Raw genomic sequence first — 16559 nt, 5'->3', positions numbered from 1 at the left:
CTGAATGTAAACGTTTTTTCTCCTCAGTGGTTCACTCTGGACGAGGTTCCCAAGGGGAAGCTACACTTGAGACTGGAGTGGCTCACGTTAATGCCAAATGCGTCAAACCTCGATAAGGTGCTGTGAAGCATGTGCTCTTGAAAACTACCCAACCAACTACTCCTCATAACTGAGATTGGTCTCTCAGTTGTGTTGCTACTTGATTTTTTTAACAATTATAGCAGTAATTTTCATTATTGTGTAATAAGTCACCATAGTAGCATCAGGGATAAATTAAAGATAATGGAGTTTTTAAAATGAAATTTATAGGTCATTCATACCTGTTTTATCAGATCTTTAGTTTTGCGCTCGTTAAAGTGCAGGGATTTGAGAGCCAGAAATCACCTGAGTGCTTCATTTAATTGGCTTATATATGGAATAGTAGTCTTGTTATTTAAAAGGTATTTATTGTTTTAGTTCCATCTCTATTGCATGGATTGGATGGTTTCTCACCTTTCTTATTTTTAGCGTAATCAACATGATACAATCAGATAGAAGTAGTATCTAATCCTGTGGAAACATGGCTGCTAAGGCCTTTTTCCTTTCCTTTTAGGTGCTAACAGACATCAAAGCTGACAAAGACCAAGCCAACGATGGTCTTTCTTCTGCATTGCTGATCTTATACTTGGATTCAGCAAGGAACCTTCCGGTAGGTAACACAGTGGTAACACCTGTGGGTGCGTATTTCCTAGCAGCTGCTCTTGCTTGTAACCACTGCTTTGTGCAGCACTCTGCATCACCTGTTCTCTTCTTGTTGCGTTTTCACTTCACATCCAAGTGCAGGAGAGTGGCAGTGGAGAGGGAGAAGTTACTGTTTGCTCTGGGAGTGCATACATTTCTATTTACACATTTAGCTGGATTTAATGCAGTACATAGGAAAAGAAGATGAATAGTGGTCAGGAGAAGAAGTTAACTCTCTAGAAAATCACTAAGTATTAAAACTTAGTTGCCTTAGGATGGGAATTGTCTCTATTTGGAATGGGAATAAAATGAAGCAGCTCTGATTACAAAATCCAGATTCATCCTGGCTGTCACAGGGCCTTGCGTGAGCTGCTGGGCCTTGGCGATCCCTGGGGCATCAGATGGCAGAATGGTGCTGCTGCACAAGCGAGCCGGCCTCCGGGTGCCTGGGATGTTTCTCACAGAACAAAAGGAAGCCATGTCTCGGAATGACCTACTGCCAGATACGAGACACTCTGTGCGTAGAAGCATATACTTTTGTTTGCATCAGAATTGTTCATTTGTAGAGAAAAAAATGTAAAATATCGTTTTATAGGTAATAACTGTAACCATAGAGAAGGAAGATCTTACTAATTCAATCTCGTGAGGCATAGTGTGCTCTCCGGCATCCTACCTTAAACCTGCTAGTGAGGCTAGCAGTGTGGTCCTTAGTCATGTCATCTTGTTTGATGATTTTAGAGTGCCCATACACTTGTTGACTGGGCACTCAGTCTTTATTTCATCTTGTCCACAGCCGCTTTTGTTGGAAGAAAGACTGCTGCCACCTGGTGCAGAAGTTTCTTTCCTCCCCAAGCTATTCTTTGCATAATTCCTCCTCCACAGTAAATACTCATCCACCCAAGTGCGTTTGTACATAAATCGTCTTCCTGTGTCTTTTCTCCCTTTGTCAGTGTTTAGCAGGGAGATAGACAAGAAGGCAAAGAAGCGTTTAACTCACTTCTCGACACACATCCTGGACCTCAGTTATCGACCTTTCAATCCCCTGTAGTCTTGCCTTGCCGTGGTCAGACTATGCTTCATAGTTCACGAGATGCACACCCTTGGCTTCCTCCAGCACCTTCCACGTTCTGAGAACTGTGCATTTCTTTGAGCTTTGCACAGAAATGAAGTAAATATTTGTGCACCAGTGCATTTTATTTAAAGTTATCTACAATTAAGATATGATTGATCACTTATATTTCATACTGGGAGGATGTGATTGTACTCTTTGTTGTATGTAATTGTATAGAATTGCACTGTTTATTTCAATGAAGCTTTCTTGACCGATTTTAACTTCTTAAAAGAATTCTTACATTTCTCTTAAAGTATTTACCTTGGCCTTTGATCAGTCTTCCAGTCTAAAGTCTATGACTTTACCTGTTACAATTTCAATTTGGAAAAAGTTATTTCATTAAGTATTTAATCTTTCCACAGAATTTCTATACAGTAGAATTGTTTGCTTTTAGCCATGGTAATGTTTGTTGTAAAGGCTTCCATAATGCCTGATGGAAGTGAATTTGTTTTCTATTTTAGGGTAGAGAGAATAGTATCAGTGAATTGACTACAAAAGATTAGGCCTCTTTAGAACTGTGTGTGTTGTCACATTAAATTGAAATTTGAATAATGTCACATAACCAAAAAAAAAAAAAAAACCCCAGAGAGAATGTATTCATCTTCTGTTAAAAGGGCACTTTGTGCATGGAATGTGCTATGGCCATCAGAGGCAAAGGATCTTTGCAGAGCCGCGGCGTGCCCGGTGCGGGATTAAGGGGCGTCCCGTGAGCTCTGGGATCCTTTGGCACTGGATTAAGGGGCATCCCGTGAGCTCTGGGATCCTTTGGCGCTGGATTAAGGGGCATCCCGTGAGCTCTGGGATCCTTTGGTGTTGGATTAAGGGGCGTCCCGCAAGCTCTGGGATTCTCTGGCACTGGATTAAGGGGCATCCCGTGAGCTCTGGGATCCTTTGGCGTTGGATTAAGGGGCGTCCCGCAAGCTCTGGGATTCTCTGGCGCTGGATTAAGGGGCGTCCCGTGAGCTCTGGGATTCTCTGGCTCTGCCTCTCACTGTCTGTGGTGCTCCTGGTGCTCTCATTGACCACAATCCACCGTTCTCTGCTTTCTCCCCTGGCTCCACTGCCCTAAGAGCATCTACGAGGGAAACTTTGGGTGTGGCTACTTAAAAGAGAGGCGAGCGTCGGGACTAGTGTTTTGTGAAAATACCGCCTCAGTCTATAGAGCACTATTTGTGAGTCCTCTGGGGTTCTTTCTTTGTCTGTTTGGAAACTGCCAGAATGTGGACTGGAACTTCTAACGCAGTTGGCTGGCGGTGGACTTATGTTGCATGCTTTTATTTTCTTGCATGATTTTAATTATTGTGTATTTATTTTGTGCTTGTTTTGTGAAATGTAACACTGTTGTAACATTGGAGAACATCTGACCATGAGATGAACAACCCTGGCAAATAGAGAAGTGGCCCTCCATTCCTCAACTGCTACTGGCTCGTTAAAAAAAACCTCTCCTGAGGAGAAACGAAGCCATAATGATTAAAATTCATTTTCTTGTGGTTCATCTCAATGTGAGATGTAAATTTTTTTGTAAACTTTCACAAAACTGTTTTAAAATCTATCCCCTCCTTTTTTTTTTTTTTTTATTTGAGATGGAGTTCTGCTCTTCTTGCCCAGGCTGGAGTGCAGTGGCACGGTCTCGGCTCACTGCAACCTCCACCTCCCACGTTCAAGTGATTCTCCTGCCTCAGCCTCCCGAGTACCTGGGATTACAAGCACCCACCACCACACCTGGCTAATTTTTGTATTTTTAGTAGAGACGGGGTTTCACCATGTTGACCAGGCTGGTCTCCAACTCCTGACCTCAGGCAATCCACCCGCCTCAGCCTCCCAAGGTGCTGGGATTACAGGTGTGAGCCACCATGCCCGGCCTACTATCCCTTCCTGATCAAACACGCAAGAGTCAGAACTAGGGCCTTCTTTGAAAACCCTGCTGTGTAATCAACTCTCAGTCACTTGGGGGATGATCACGTGAAGACAGAAATTCACCCATTTTTTAAATAAAAATTTGCCTTCACTCACATGATTTACCCAGAGCTCCTAAGGGAGAAGAAAACTATATTAAGTTTGTGATTCACTTTCTTTTAAGACACTTAAAGACCTTCCTGGAGTGGATAATTGAGCGTGTCTTTGTTCCCATCTCATCACATGTTGCCCGTGGTCCGTATGTCTGGCACTGGATACCTGTGCTGTTCTCTGTGCTTTCAGTAGAGAGCCGTTTTCACCTGCTTCTGGACCACAGGGGGCCACAGCGTCTTAGTCATTAGCCTGGAAAGTGAGACTTCATCCAATTGACAGTGAGATTCTTACGGCCCAGTTGTCCCTTAATAGAGTAGTGATAGAGCTTTGCATATTTGTAGAGTTTTCATTTCTATTTCCAAAGGATTTCCCTATGCATTCTCAGTTTATTCTTATTTTTTAAAGTAGGGAGAGGGTGGGGGCAAAACTTGAAGAGCAGGTATTTTGTTTATTTATTTACTTATTTTAAATTATACTTTTAAGTTCTAGGGTACATGTGCACAACGTGTAGGTTTGTTACATAGGTATACATGTGCCATGTTGGTTTGCTGCACACACCAACTCGTCATTTACCTTAGGTGTTTCTCCTAATGCTATCCTTCCCTGCTCCCCCCACCCCCTGACAGCCCCCAGTATGTGATGTTCCCCGCCCCATGTCCAAGTGATCTCATTGGAAGAACAGGTATTTTGCCCTATCTTACAGATGAGGAAAATCAAGACCCTGAAGGGTTAGGTGAGCTGTTCAGAGTCACAGCAATAGTAAGTGGTAACCATGGTCTCTCTGGCTATCTACTCATATATGTCTAAGGCCTTTTTAAAGTCAAAATGAGGTCAGCAGTACATAATAGCAGCATATTCTGTTACTTTTAAGAAAATAATTTTTTGCTTCTGATGATTGTTAGCAGAAAATTTCATCATAGGCGACTATAAATGTGACTAGATAGCTCCCCTGTGTAAACTGTTAGTTTATCTCCAATAGCTTTTCCAAGTTGCTTTTTCCAATTCTACAACCGCTTCCTTTTGCAGAAAGGAAATATCTCTGACCTCGTATCAGGAGGGTTACCAAAATCAGCTTTCCTGCAGCATTATCCAAGTGGCACACTGTACTTCCTTATTAGAACACATGCATCACCTAAGATGTTCTGTAAAACAAATTTGAACTTTTTCCCCACCCATTGGTTTTCAACATGAAGCCAGATCAGTGCTTCTCCAGTTTTCCCCAGAGAGCTGAGACCCTTGCTGTCACTGGTGAAGGCTTTGACAGCTGCCAACCCAGTGCTCTCTTACTTCCTACCCACTCAAAAGCACCTTGAATTCCAGTTCCAGGAGTGCATTGCCACCAGTGATCCCCATCTGCAAACTTAGGACAACAGGAATTTCTCCTAGGCTGGAAATGACCTCTTCATAATGTGGATTCTTAGAACTTTGCCCTCCTTCTTTTGATGAAATTCTGGGCTTTAATTTCAGGCTTGAACAAGAAGGACTTTCTCTGACTCATGGTGGCCAGCTTTGGCATCTTAAGCCTGATAGGACAGCATACTTACTGAGCACTTTCCAGGAGCCAGGCAGGGGTCTCAGGGTGCTACATATTTAATCCCCAGACCCTCATTATCACTTTACAGATAAGGAAATTAAGACAACACCAAGAACCCAGATGACACAGACTAGAGATTCCCAGGCACGGCGTCAGTGCGTGGCAGAGCTGGAATCGGAACTCATCGTGGGCCCAGAGTCCGGGTGCTTGGTGCCTCCTGTCCACTCGACCCTAGTGCAAAGTGAATTTATTGTCACTTTATTAAGTTTATAGATTCATCAGTCTGTATGTGGAATTCATCTGAGATGAGTGGTATTTGCACTAACGCCTTAAACATAACAGTGCTAGCTGGGTAATAGCCACCACTGTGGAGGCCCTTAGGACTAATGATGCTAGGAGCTTTGTGCAAGTTATTTTGGCTGTCATTTAAAAAAAAAAAAAAGGCCAGGTGTGGTGGTTCACGCCTGTAATCCCAGCTCTTTGGGAGGCTGAGGTGGGTGGATCACAAGGTCAGGAGATCAAGACCATCCTGGCCAACATGGCGAAACCCCATCTCTACTAAAAAAAAAATACAAAAAATTAGCTGGGTGCGGTGGCGCATGCCTGTAGTCCCAGCTATTCGGGAGGCTGAGGGAGGAGAACTGCTTGAACCCAGGAGGTGGAGGTTGCAGCGAGCTGAGATGGCGCCACTGCACTCCAGCCTGGTGACAGAGCAAGACTCCGTCTCAAAAATATAAATAATAAATAAATAAAAACAAAAAACACAGGTGCTCCCACTGCCTCCTGACGGTGAGTAGCCCAAGGCTGCGAGATGAGTAACTCCAGAGGCCTCCCGACGGGGCACCTGCCTGAAGCACTTGCACAGTCTAGTCTGTCTCATCCCCAGAGCCACACAGCTGTCCACTACCTTACACAGCTTCTCCTGCATCCCCTACCCACACACCACAGCCTGTCTCCTTGTTTTACTTTACTTGATGCATGTTAGAATAATCAGTGTCTTTGGTGCAGGCCATATCTATCCAAAAGTGAGCTTCAGGAAGGGTTCGTAGGATATCTGAAGAATGTCAGTCCTTCCGGGCAGCAGAGTTCCCATCCTCATTGTATATGAGCCCCTGGGAAGTGTGTGAAGGATGCCTTGTCCAGGCTCCACGCTCCACCTAGAGACGGAGGCAGTGGATCCAGGGACTTCTGAGAGCTCCACCAGCAGCTTTAGGGTCATGTGAATTCCTGCCTGGCTGCCTGTTCCATCTTCTCTCCTGGCCCAGCCTGCCAGTCACGGAAGATTGAGAGGCTAGTTATTCATCTTTCTTCATTATAAAATCTTTTGCTTAGCAAAAAAAAAAAAAAAATTAAACATTAGTTCAGCTTGTCACAAGTTTGAAGTTAATTACAACTAAAATGATAAATTCTTTAATATTGAATACTAGTCCTAGAAGGAGCTTGCAAAACAACTCAGTCTTGCCTTTTCGAGGGCAAGAAACTAATGAACTGGAAAAAAATCAATAAAAGTAAACATAAAACCCATAATCATAGGACTATATTTAGAGCCCTAGAAGCTTCTGTGAGGATCCAGCCAGCCTGACTCCTACCCCGGAAAAGGACAAGCAGAGAGGAGCAGCTCCTCTGCTGGGTGCTGGGTGGGTAGGTGCGTCTCAGCGGCTGTTCCAGGACCTGACCTGGCCTGAGAGGGACTTGGCGGCTGTGGCCCATTCATTGTGCTTCAAATAAAACCTTTAATTATGATTGGTATTTTAGGGGTTTATTCAGCAGAGAATAGTAAATAGAACCCTTTCCTAAAGTCCCACTCTTGTATTTGTGAAATCACAAAGGATCAAGAGGGTGGGGGTAGTAAAAGAATATTAATCATAGGGGATAAGGAGCTGTCTTTTGATATTCATAGATTAAAGGTTCATTCTAAGATGAAGTCTTAGGCATAAAGAGTTTTATAGGTGGCATTTGTTTGTGTAATTCTGGTGGTTTTGTTGAAAGATTTTTGTTTGTTTATTCCCGTAAATTTTCATGTCTTTAACCTTACATAAACTTCATTGCATGTTTTATTAACCCTTGGCATATTCGTTTTCTTCTGACTTGAAAGAGTAACCCATTAGAATTTAACCCCGATGTCTTGAAGAAGACTGCAGTTCAGAGAGCTTTAAAGGTAAACTGTTTTCCCTTCAGGTCACAGAGTTAATGAAAACATATTGAAAGAGATGATACTTTGTCTCATAAGTTTATTGGCAAATTACCTCCCATATTTATATAGTAATTAATTGTCTAACAGTGGAAGAGACCCTACTTTTGTTATCCAATAATTAGTAGTTAGAACAATTAAAGTCAACTTTGAAGGTAAATTTTATAAAGTACTAGTATGATAAATTAGATTATTTTCCTGTTGGCTTTAGGCAACTGTCTCTAAGGTGATTTAAATATCTATTTTAATTGGATTTGAATTTGTGAAAATTGTGATGTAGAAGTTCTACTTAAAATCTTAACTGATGTTTAAATCATGACTTAAAGGTATGCCTTGTGAACTGTGAATATACATTTAAATATCACCTCTTCCAATATGTTGAGTTAGGGTCATCTCTGAGTCAACAACTTCATGGCTTTTGGTGCTGCTGGGTTCGGGTGATAGATCTTTTGAGAAGCTTTCAATTTCATTAAATGAGGTCTATTGAAAACTAAGCTCCACTCCCTAAAATATGACATCCACGTGTGTGCTCTGACAAATTGTTAAAAAGTTTTCTTATGACTTAATGTTTTATTATTTTTTCTTTAATTTTTTTGAACATTTTAGGCTTAAATTTTAGGGGGAGGTGGGGAATTTTACATGTAATTATTTAAAGAAAACTCTATCTATCCTAAAGAAACAGGAACTGTTTTTAACCAGTCTCATCTGGAAAAAATGAGTTGGATTTCAAAGGTGCAGGAGACTGGCAGAGTCTGCTTTATAGTGTGGTGTTTGCGAACCCCCACTTCGTCCTGCACCAAGGAGCACAGGTTCCTCCTGTGGAGTACTAGTTAGCACAGTAGGTGAAATAACTGTGCCCTCCAGAACACTGAAAGGAATTACATCAACACTCTTCTTTGCTACCTGAGAACATAACGTTAAGGCTGAAGGCCCTGAAATCAGACTGTGTTTAAATTGCAACCTAACTACTCAGCAAGCAGTGTGACCTCCAACAAGACACTTCATCCACTCTGTTGTGTTGTTTGTAGAATGGAAGGATTAGTATCCTCTTCATGAAATTATCGAATACATTAAATAAAATAATGCATACGAAAGTGCCCAGTGTAGCTAGGATAATATATATTATAATTGTTTTGTTATATTAGCTCATCTAGGTTCCAAAAATGCCCATTTTGTAAACTTGCAAACTGAGTTTCAGATAGATGCAACATTTAGGTCCCAATAATCAAGGGATAAATAGAGCTGAGGTTTAAGTTCAAGACAGTCTGACTTACACTTATATTATTATTATACTTTGTCACTTTGACTTGTGCTGATGTATTTGGAATATTGCATCATAGTAGAAAACTTAACCTTATTTCATAGGATTGAAAACATCATCCATTTTAAGATACATCATTATTTTATGAACCACTAAGATTTTAAATGCCGTTAAGTTTTGACAGTGTTTATTTGATACTTAGAGAATTTTAGACTTAGGGTAAACACTTTAATCATGTCACTGACAGGTATACCTAAACAGAAAATAGAAGCAAAATAAATTGGTTAGGGCAGTGACAACTCTCACTATTGCCAACCTCCCCCGAAAAGGTATATATTATCGATTTAAGATTCATTCTGTTTTCAGGGATGTTAGAAAGTTGGGGGAAAAAAGTATATGTTTTAAAATTGACAAGATGCAGTCAATCTCTAGGAACAGGTGACCACTTTTTCAGAGATGAAGTGTTTATATTATTAGTTAAGGAGCAACCTTGGCTTCTGTATCTAATAACAGAACTGACTTAGAAGTAGCAGTAGTTGATCTCCCTCTAAAGTCCGGGGGTTCTGGCCTGGGGGTCTGCCACGAGCTACCTGTGGCTCCAGCCCGAGGGGACACAGCCTCCTGTGAGGCCAGAACTTAGTTGCGTGGCCGTGCCTGACTGCAAGGGAGGTTTGTCAACAAAATCTTTATTTACAGAGGACTTGTGCTCAGCTAACACTTGGGAATTCTAATATTAAAGGAAAAAGGAGAAAATTAACTTAGGGGGAAAATTAGTATTCTCTGCCACAGTAATCTGTAGCCTTGGAAACTTCTTTTAACAGTACTTATTTCATTTTGCAGAATTCATTCACATCAGAAAGATGAACCAGAAAATAGATTATCGCAGTAGGTTTGAGCTAATAATATTTCTTCCAATAATGATAGGATTTTGACACCTATTTCTGACATTGCTGTATTGTTGAGTCTTGACTCTAAAATTATTTAACTCAAAAACATTTTTGTGACCTTCTAATTAATTTCCACTAACACAGATATTTAACTGCATCTTCTTGTGGGGCTAAGTTATAAATAAACCTCATGTCACACGTATCTGCTGTTTTACTATTTTCTCCTATCAACTATGTGTGCTAATGTATACTTCTTACCGTTTTTCCTAGTCCTGAATTTTTTATTCATATTTATATCTGCTTAATTTAATATGATTCTAAACTGATGTTTATTCTTCCAGTAAAAATTATTTAGCAGCTGGTAAGCAAGATTTGATATATGAAAGCTTAAAAATGCTCAAACAGAAGACGCTAAGTTGAGAACATAAAACCATATATCTGACACTGTGTAGTGTTTTTATTCCCACCAGAGAAATATTCTGAATTTTACATTCTTTTACATTTGTCTTTTCTCATGGTTTTTGGTTTTCATTAATTGCACTTTATTCATTTTCGTTATCCTTGTAAATAAAAGAACTTTTGAAAACTATGATTAAGAATTTTTAGAAGATTCAGTTTTCCAAAGTAGTTGGCTTTAAAAATACCAGACGCTAACCTTTAAAATGTGTGTGCAAATGAGAGTTTTGTAGTTATGGTTTGGGGTGTGTGTAGCATATGTTTTCCCATTAAATTGTTCCCAGGTATTCCCTTAAGATCAGAGATAAATAAAAATGACTACTAATATAAGCCAGTAATTTCATTTTTAGTTAAGACCCATTTCAAAATGTGTTTATTTATTTTGTCTGTTTTCTGTTTGTTTTGGTAGTCAGGGAAGAAAATAAGCAGCAACCCAAATCCTGTTGTCCAGATGTCAGTTGGGCACAAGGCCCAGGAGAGCAAGGTAAGGCACTGGCCCCCGACTCAGCCTTGGTGCCTGTCGTGTGGGCGCTGTGCGTGTTGCTGTCTCACGGGGGGATGCCGGGTTGCAAATGCATTCAGTTGTGTGATAGTGTGGGCATCGAGACCAGGGCTTTCCAGGTCTATTTTTTCTTAAATCAGTCATTTGATATAGGTAACCAGCTACTTGAAATAGCAAGAAATATACTGTTCATTTTTAAAAATAACTTCAGTGGTTAGGTGTGGTGTGACTCCTACCTGTAATCCCAACACTTTAGGAGGCCGAGGCGGGGAGATCTCTTGAGGTCATGAGTTCGAGACCAGCCTGGCTAATATGGTGAAACCTCGTCTCTACTAAAAATACAAAACTTAGCCAGGCATGGTGCCAGGTGTGGTGCTGGACGCCTGCAATCCCAGCTACTCGGGAGGCTGAGGCAGGAGAATCACTTGAACCCAGGAGGCAGGAGGCAGAGGTTGCAGTGAGCAGAGATTGCACTACTGCACTTCAGCCTGGGCGACAGAGCAAGACTCAGTCTCAAAAAGCAAAACAAAAACAACATTAGGAAGTAATAGATGAATATGTTTTTGCTTGATTTCATGAATAGACACATGGGAACAATTCCTAAGTTTGTCTTGAGCACTCTATAAATATTGTTTAAAAGAAAACCAACAGTGCTTAAAATTCAACCAATACAGTTAGAATTATGACTTGAGAAGAGGGTATTGCTGTTACATATTGCTGTAATATGTTCTACTTTCCTTACAGGAGAAAAAAATTAGCTGGGCGTGGTGGCACGTGCCTGTAATCCCAGCGAGTTGGGAGGCTGCGGCAGGGGAATTGCTTGAACCCAGGAGGCGGAGGTTGCAGTGAGCTGAGATTGCGCCACTGCACTCCAGCCTGGCGACAGAGCAAGACTCCATCCCCCCTACCAAAAAAAAAAAAAAGAAAGAAATTGCCCAAAGTTACAGGCCGTCACTCAATGAATTGTTAACGGTTTAAGAGATGTGCCCAAGTGCACAGCCTCCTCAGTTTAGAGGAGCTATTATGTTGGTGCAAAAGTCATTACAGAACTGAGGCCAGGCCATGCACACGAAGCCTCTATCTGTGGGTGCACAGTTCAGGGCCTCATGACACACTCAAAAGGCTTTAGACCGTCTCGTTATCTTTTCAACACGTCCACAATCAATATATAATAGTGCATACCTGCAAATACATGTCTTGGAATTTAATTAAGGTCAACCTAAGCTTCTAGTTTTTTGTTTTATTTATTTTTATTTTTCATTCTAAGCTTCTAAACACATAAAATGAGTAGCCCTTTTCCACAGAAAATATCAGAGCTAATAATTTGTATATTTCTTCCAGATTCGATACAAAACCAATGAACCTGTGTGGGAGGAAAACTTCACTTTCTTCATTCACAATCCCAAGCGCCAGGACCTTGAAGTTGAGGTATTTTATTTGCATTTTTTTAACCAATTTATTGAAATACAATTGACTTTTTAAAGTATACAATTTGCTGAGTTGTGACCCGTGTATACGCCTGAGGATCCATCGCCACAATCAGGACAATTGGTAGATCCGTCCACCGAGCTCCCTTGTTCTCTCTGTAACCCGGACCTCCCCCAGCCCCAGGCAAACACAGACCTGCCTTCGGTCACTATAGATTACTGTTCACATTTTCCAGAATTTTATACAAATAGAATTATGCGGTATGTACTCTAGTTGTCTGTATTTTCTGGTGATAATTATTCTGAGGTTTACCCGTGTTGTTGCAGATATCCACAGTTTGTCTTTTTTTATTGTTGAGTAGTATTTATGGATATACCACAATTTGCTCATCCATTTACCTGTGAGTAAGACATTGATAAAAGATTGGGTTCTTTCCAGTTTAGACCTATTACATATAAATCTGCTGTGAATATCACATACAAGACTGTGTGTACATATGCCTTCATTCTGTTGAGTAAAATGTCCAGGAGCAGATTGCTCCTGTTTAGCTTCTTAATAAACTGCCCAATTGTTTTTCCAGAGATTGTGCCACATTACATTCCCACCAAAGTGCATGTGAGTCGGGCTGGCCCCACATCTCGCCAGTGCTGTGTTGTTAGTGGATAGACAGGAGTATTTCCGGGTGGTTTCCGTGTCATTACTAGTGACATTGGGCACCTTTTAATGCTTTTTTACAGTCTGTGTATCTTCTATGGTGAAATGTCTATTCAGTTTTTTTTGCCTGTCTTTTTTATTAGGTTATTTGTCTTAATACTGAATTTGTAAGACGTTTAGGGGGTTTTTCTTTTTTAATGTTTCATTGTTTTTGAGACGAAGTCTCACTCTATCACCGAGGCTGGAGTGCAATGGTGCGATCTCAGTCACTGCAGCCTCCACGTCCTGGGTTCAAGTGATTCTCTTGCCTCAGCCTCCTGAGAGCTGGGATTACAGGTGCGCGCCACCACGCCTGGCTAATTTTTTGTATTTTTAATGGAGACGGGGTTTCACCATGTTGGCCAGGCTGGCCTTGAACTCCTGACCTCAGTTGATCTGCCCACTTTGGCCTCCCAACGTGCTGGGATTACAGGCGTGAGCCACCGCACCCCACCTCTTTGTTTTGGAGAACAGAGTTTCACTCTGTTACCCAGGCTGGAGTGCAGTGGTGTAATCACAGATCACTGCAGCCTCCACCTCCTAGGTTCAAGTGATTCTCTTGCCTCAGCCTCCGGAGTAGCTGGGACTACAGGCAGACACCACCATGCCTGGCTAATTTTTTTATTTTTTGTAGAGACGGGGTCTCACAGTGTTGCCCAGACTAGTCACAGACTCCTGGGCTCCAGCAGCGATGTTCCCACTTCTGCTTCCCCAAGTGCTGGGATTACAGTTGTGAGCCACTGTGCCCAGCCTCTTTTTCTTAATATGGCTGTGTAGTTGTTCAGCAGTTGTGCACTTGTTTAGTCTGTGTTAAAAAGATTATTACTTGCCCTAATTTATTAGCTTAGCAACTTTCCAGAAATTCAGTTGCCCATGTGTATGGGTCTATTTCTGGAATTCCTTCTATTCCATTGTTCTATATGTCTGTCTTTATGCCGGTATCACACTGTCTTTATTATTGGTGCTTTATTAATCTTTTTTTTTTTTTCTTGAGGCAGGGTCTCACTTTGTCACCCAGGCTGGAGTGCGGTGGTGCAGTCATGGCTCACTGCAGCCTTGACCTCTTAGGCTCAAGCAATCCTCCCGCCTCAGCCTCCCAAGTGGCTGGGACTAGAGGTGCACACCACCACACCCAGCTAATTTTTGTGTTTTGGAGGGGCGTGTGTGTGTGTGTGTGTGTGTGTGTGTTTATGTATGTAAAGATGGGGTTTCACCACATTGCCCAGGCTAGTCTGGAACTCCTGAGCTCAAGCCATCCACCCACCTTGGCCTCCCAAAGTGCTGGGATTACAGACGTGAGCCATCATGCCTGGCCTGTCTTCTCTCTTCTTCTTCCTAATAAGTCTTACAAGATGTTTATTGATTTTATTTTCTTAAGCAATTTTTTGTTTAATTGTCATTATTGCTTTTCTTTTACTATTTCCTTGATTTCTGCTATGACCATTATTATTTCAGTCCCACTTACTTTGGGTCTTTGCTTCTCTTTTTCTAGTTTCTTAAAGAAGAAGCTTGAGACATTTCTGTTTTTATAATGTGGGCATTTACTCCAGTAAATTTCACTGTAAATTCTGCTGTAGCTACATCTCACGAACTTTGACTGGTGGTTGATGTCTCCTTTTGATTATTATTATTTCCTCAATTTCCCTTTCAGCTTTTTCCTTTGACCCGTGTATGGGGTATTTTGGTCTGTTACTTAGTTTCCGTGTTTGGGGATTTTTTTTTTTAATCTTTCTATTATTGATTCCAGTTTCATTCCATAGTGGTCAGAGAACATACTTTGTATGACATGAGCCCTTTTATGTTTGAGACCGGCTTTATGGCCCAGAGCACTGCCTATCCTGGGACACGCTCCACGTGCACCTGTAGGCTGTGTGCCTTTCTGGTGTTGGCGAGTGTCTCATGAATGTCAGTAGGTCAGGGTGGTTGGTGGCATTGCTCAGGCCCTCTGGGGCCTTACTAATTCTCAGACTACTTCTTATATCAGGTATGAAGAGCACGGTGTTTAAATCCCTGAATTTGTATTTTTTCCTCAGCCTCTGTTTTTGCTTCTTGTGTCTTGAACTTCTCTTGATAGGTGTGTGTGTGAACAGCCGGGCCTTGGAGACCTGGTCATGCCGGCTTGCCTGGTCCTGTCTCATTATTCTGCGTTGGTGGTTTTATTAGGTTGGTGCAAAAGTAATTGCAGTTTTTGCCATTGAAACTGCAATTACTTTTGCACCAACCTGATACTTTTTTTACATTCTGTTTTATACAAAAGGATTTGTGTTTTGTCTAGCTGGTTTTTCCTTCATAAAGTGCACTTCTATATTCTCAAAATAATCTATGCTTACTGGACCTTGGATTTTAAAAATAATTTTTAAAGTTCTACAAACATTGTCATAGTTATTTCATTTAAAACTGCTTTTGTGATTATAGTTTAGTTTAAAAAGAAATACGCAATCAAGCTTTTAGGTTTTCCTGAGTAGTTATGTGTTAATTTCTCTGACCATTTTTTTTTTTTTTTTTTTTTTGAGACAGAGTCTCGCTCTGTCACCCAGGCTGGAGTGCAGTGGCACAATCTCGGCTCACTGCAACCTCTGCCTCCTGGGTTCAAGTGATTCTCCCGCCTCAGCCTCCCAAGTAGCTGGGATTACAGGCACACGCCACCATGCCCAGCTAATTTTTTGTATTTTTTTGTTGTTGCTGTTTTTTGTTTTTTTTTTAGTAGAGACAGGGTTTCACCGTGTTAGGATGGTCTCAATCTCCTGACCTCATGATCCACCCACCTCGGCCTCCCAAAGTGCTGGGATTACAGGCGTGAGCCACCGCACCCAGCCTTTCTCTGACCATTTTTGTATAGCCTGAGAAACCTTCAGAGTTCTTACTCTATTTGATTAAATTATTTTATATTACAGCCATCTAACAGGAATAATTCCTGTTGCAGAGATAAAGCGGAAGGTTATTATTCAGGAAAAAGGCTGGGCATGGTGGCTCACACCTGTAATCTCAGCACTTTGGGAGGCTGAGATGAGAGGATCACTTGAGGCCAAGAGTTTGAGACCAGCCTGGGCAACATAGTGAGATCTGCCTCTGTTTTTTGAAAAAATAGGAAAAATTGCCTTGCATTTAAAGCAAATGCTTTAAATTTCTTGCATTTAAAGCAAATTTCTTTAATGTGGATTTTGAATAGAGAAGGCTTAAAAGTTACTTAGAAGTGTATTGTCTCCATAAGTGTCATGAGTAGAAACTGTATACATCATTATGAATGTATATTGCCACCATTTTCCCAGGGGTTAAAAGACAGGTAGACTATTGCCTATTAACCCAGTGTTCTCCTAACTGATTGGTCATTATTGTCGTTATTGCTTTTCTCATTTGTCATTATTGCATCATTTCTTTCTGTGCTCATTGTAATCTATAATGAGGAAATAGCAGATCTTTTGCTTGTTAACAGTGTTTTGTGTCTTTCTTAGGAGATTTCGTACCATGTTAATCATTATGGAAACACTACTTAAGAGAATATGGCTGAAATGCGTTTAGGTTTTTAAAAATATCTTTCTTACAGACTAGTATTGTCTGTGGACCTTTCTACATTTGTTTGTTTGTTTTTGAAACAGCTTTGTCACCCAGGCTGGAGTGCAGTGGCGCGATAATCGGCTCACTGCAGCCTCCTCCTCCCGGGTTCAAGTGATTCTCATGCCTCAGCCTCTTGAGTAGCTGGGACTACAGGTGCCCGCCACCATGCCCAGCTAATTTTTTGTATTTTTAGTAGAGACGGGGTTTCACC

General features: G+C 41.3%; 1 protein-coding gene across 3 annotated transcripts in view; it reads left to right on the top strand.

The window, feature by feature from the left end:
- The window catches only part of ESYT2 (extended synaptotagmin 2), a 98814-nt gene that overhangs the window by 71774 nt on the left and 10481 nt on the right, over positions 1-16559 (top strand). For 2 of the 3 annotated variants that reach the window (XM_030826350.1, XM_030826351.1), the window contains exons 12-15: positions 28-117; positions 593-688; positions 10580-10654; positions 12014-12100. In XM_030826350.1, coding sequence (XP_030682210.1) covers positions 28-117; positions 593-688; positions 10580-10654; positions 12014-12100 — 348 coding nt within the window. Of the gene's footprint in view, positions 1-27; positions 118-592; positions 689-7470; positions 7534-10579; positions 10655-12013; positions 12101-16559 lie in introns of all 3 variants that reach the window. The other variant, XM_012512305.2, reaches the window with a different exon arrangement.

Source organism: Nomascus leucogenys, chromosome 13, assembly GCF_006542625.1.
Source record: "Nomascus leucogenys isolate Asia chromosome 13, Asia_NLE_v1, whole genome shotgun sequence".
Taxonomy (NCBI): domain Eukaryota; kingdom Metazoa; phylum Chordata; class Mammalia; order Primates; family Hylobatidae; genus Nomascus; species Nomascus leucogenys.
The sequence above is the reverse complement of the archived record's forward strand: the minus strand, read 5'-3'. Positions and strand labels throughout refer to the sequence as shown.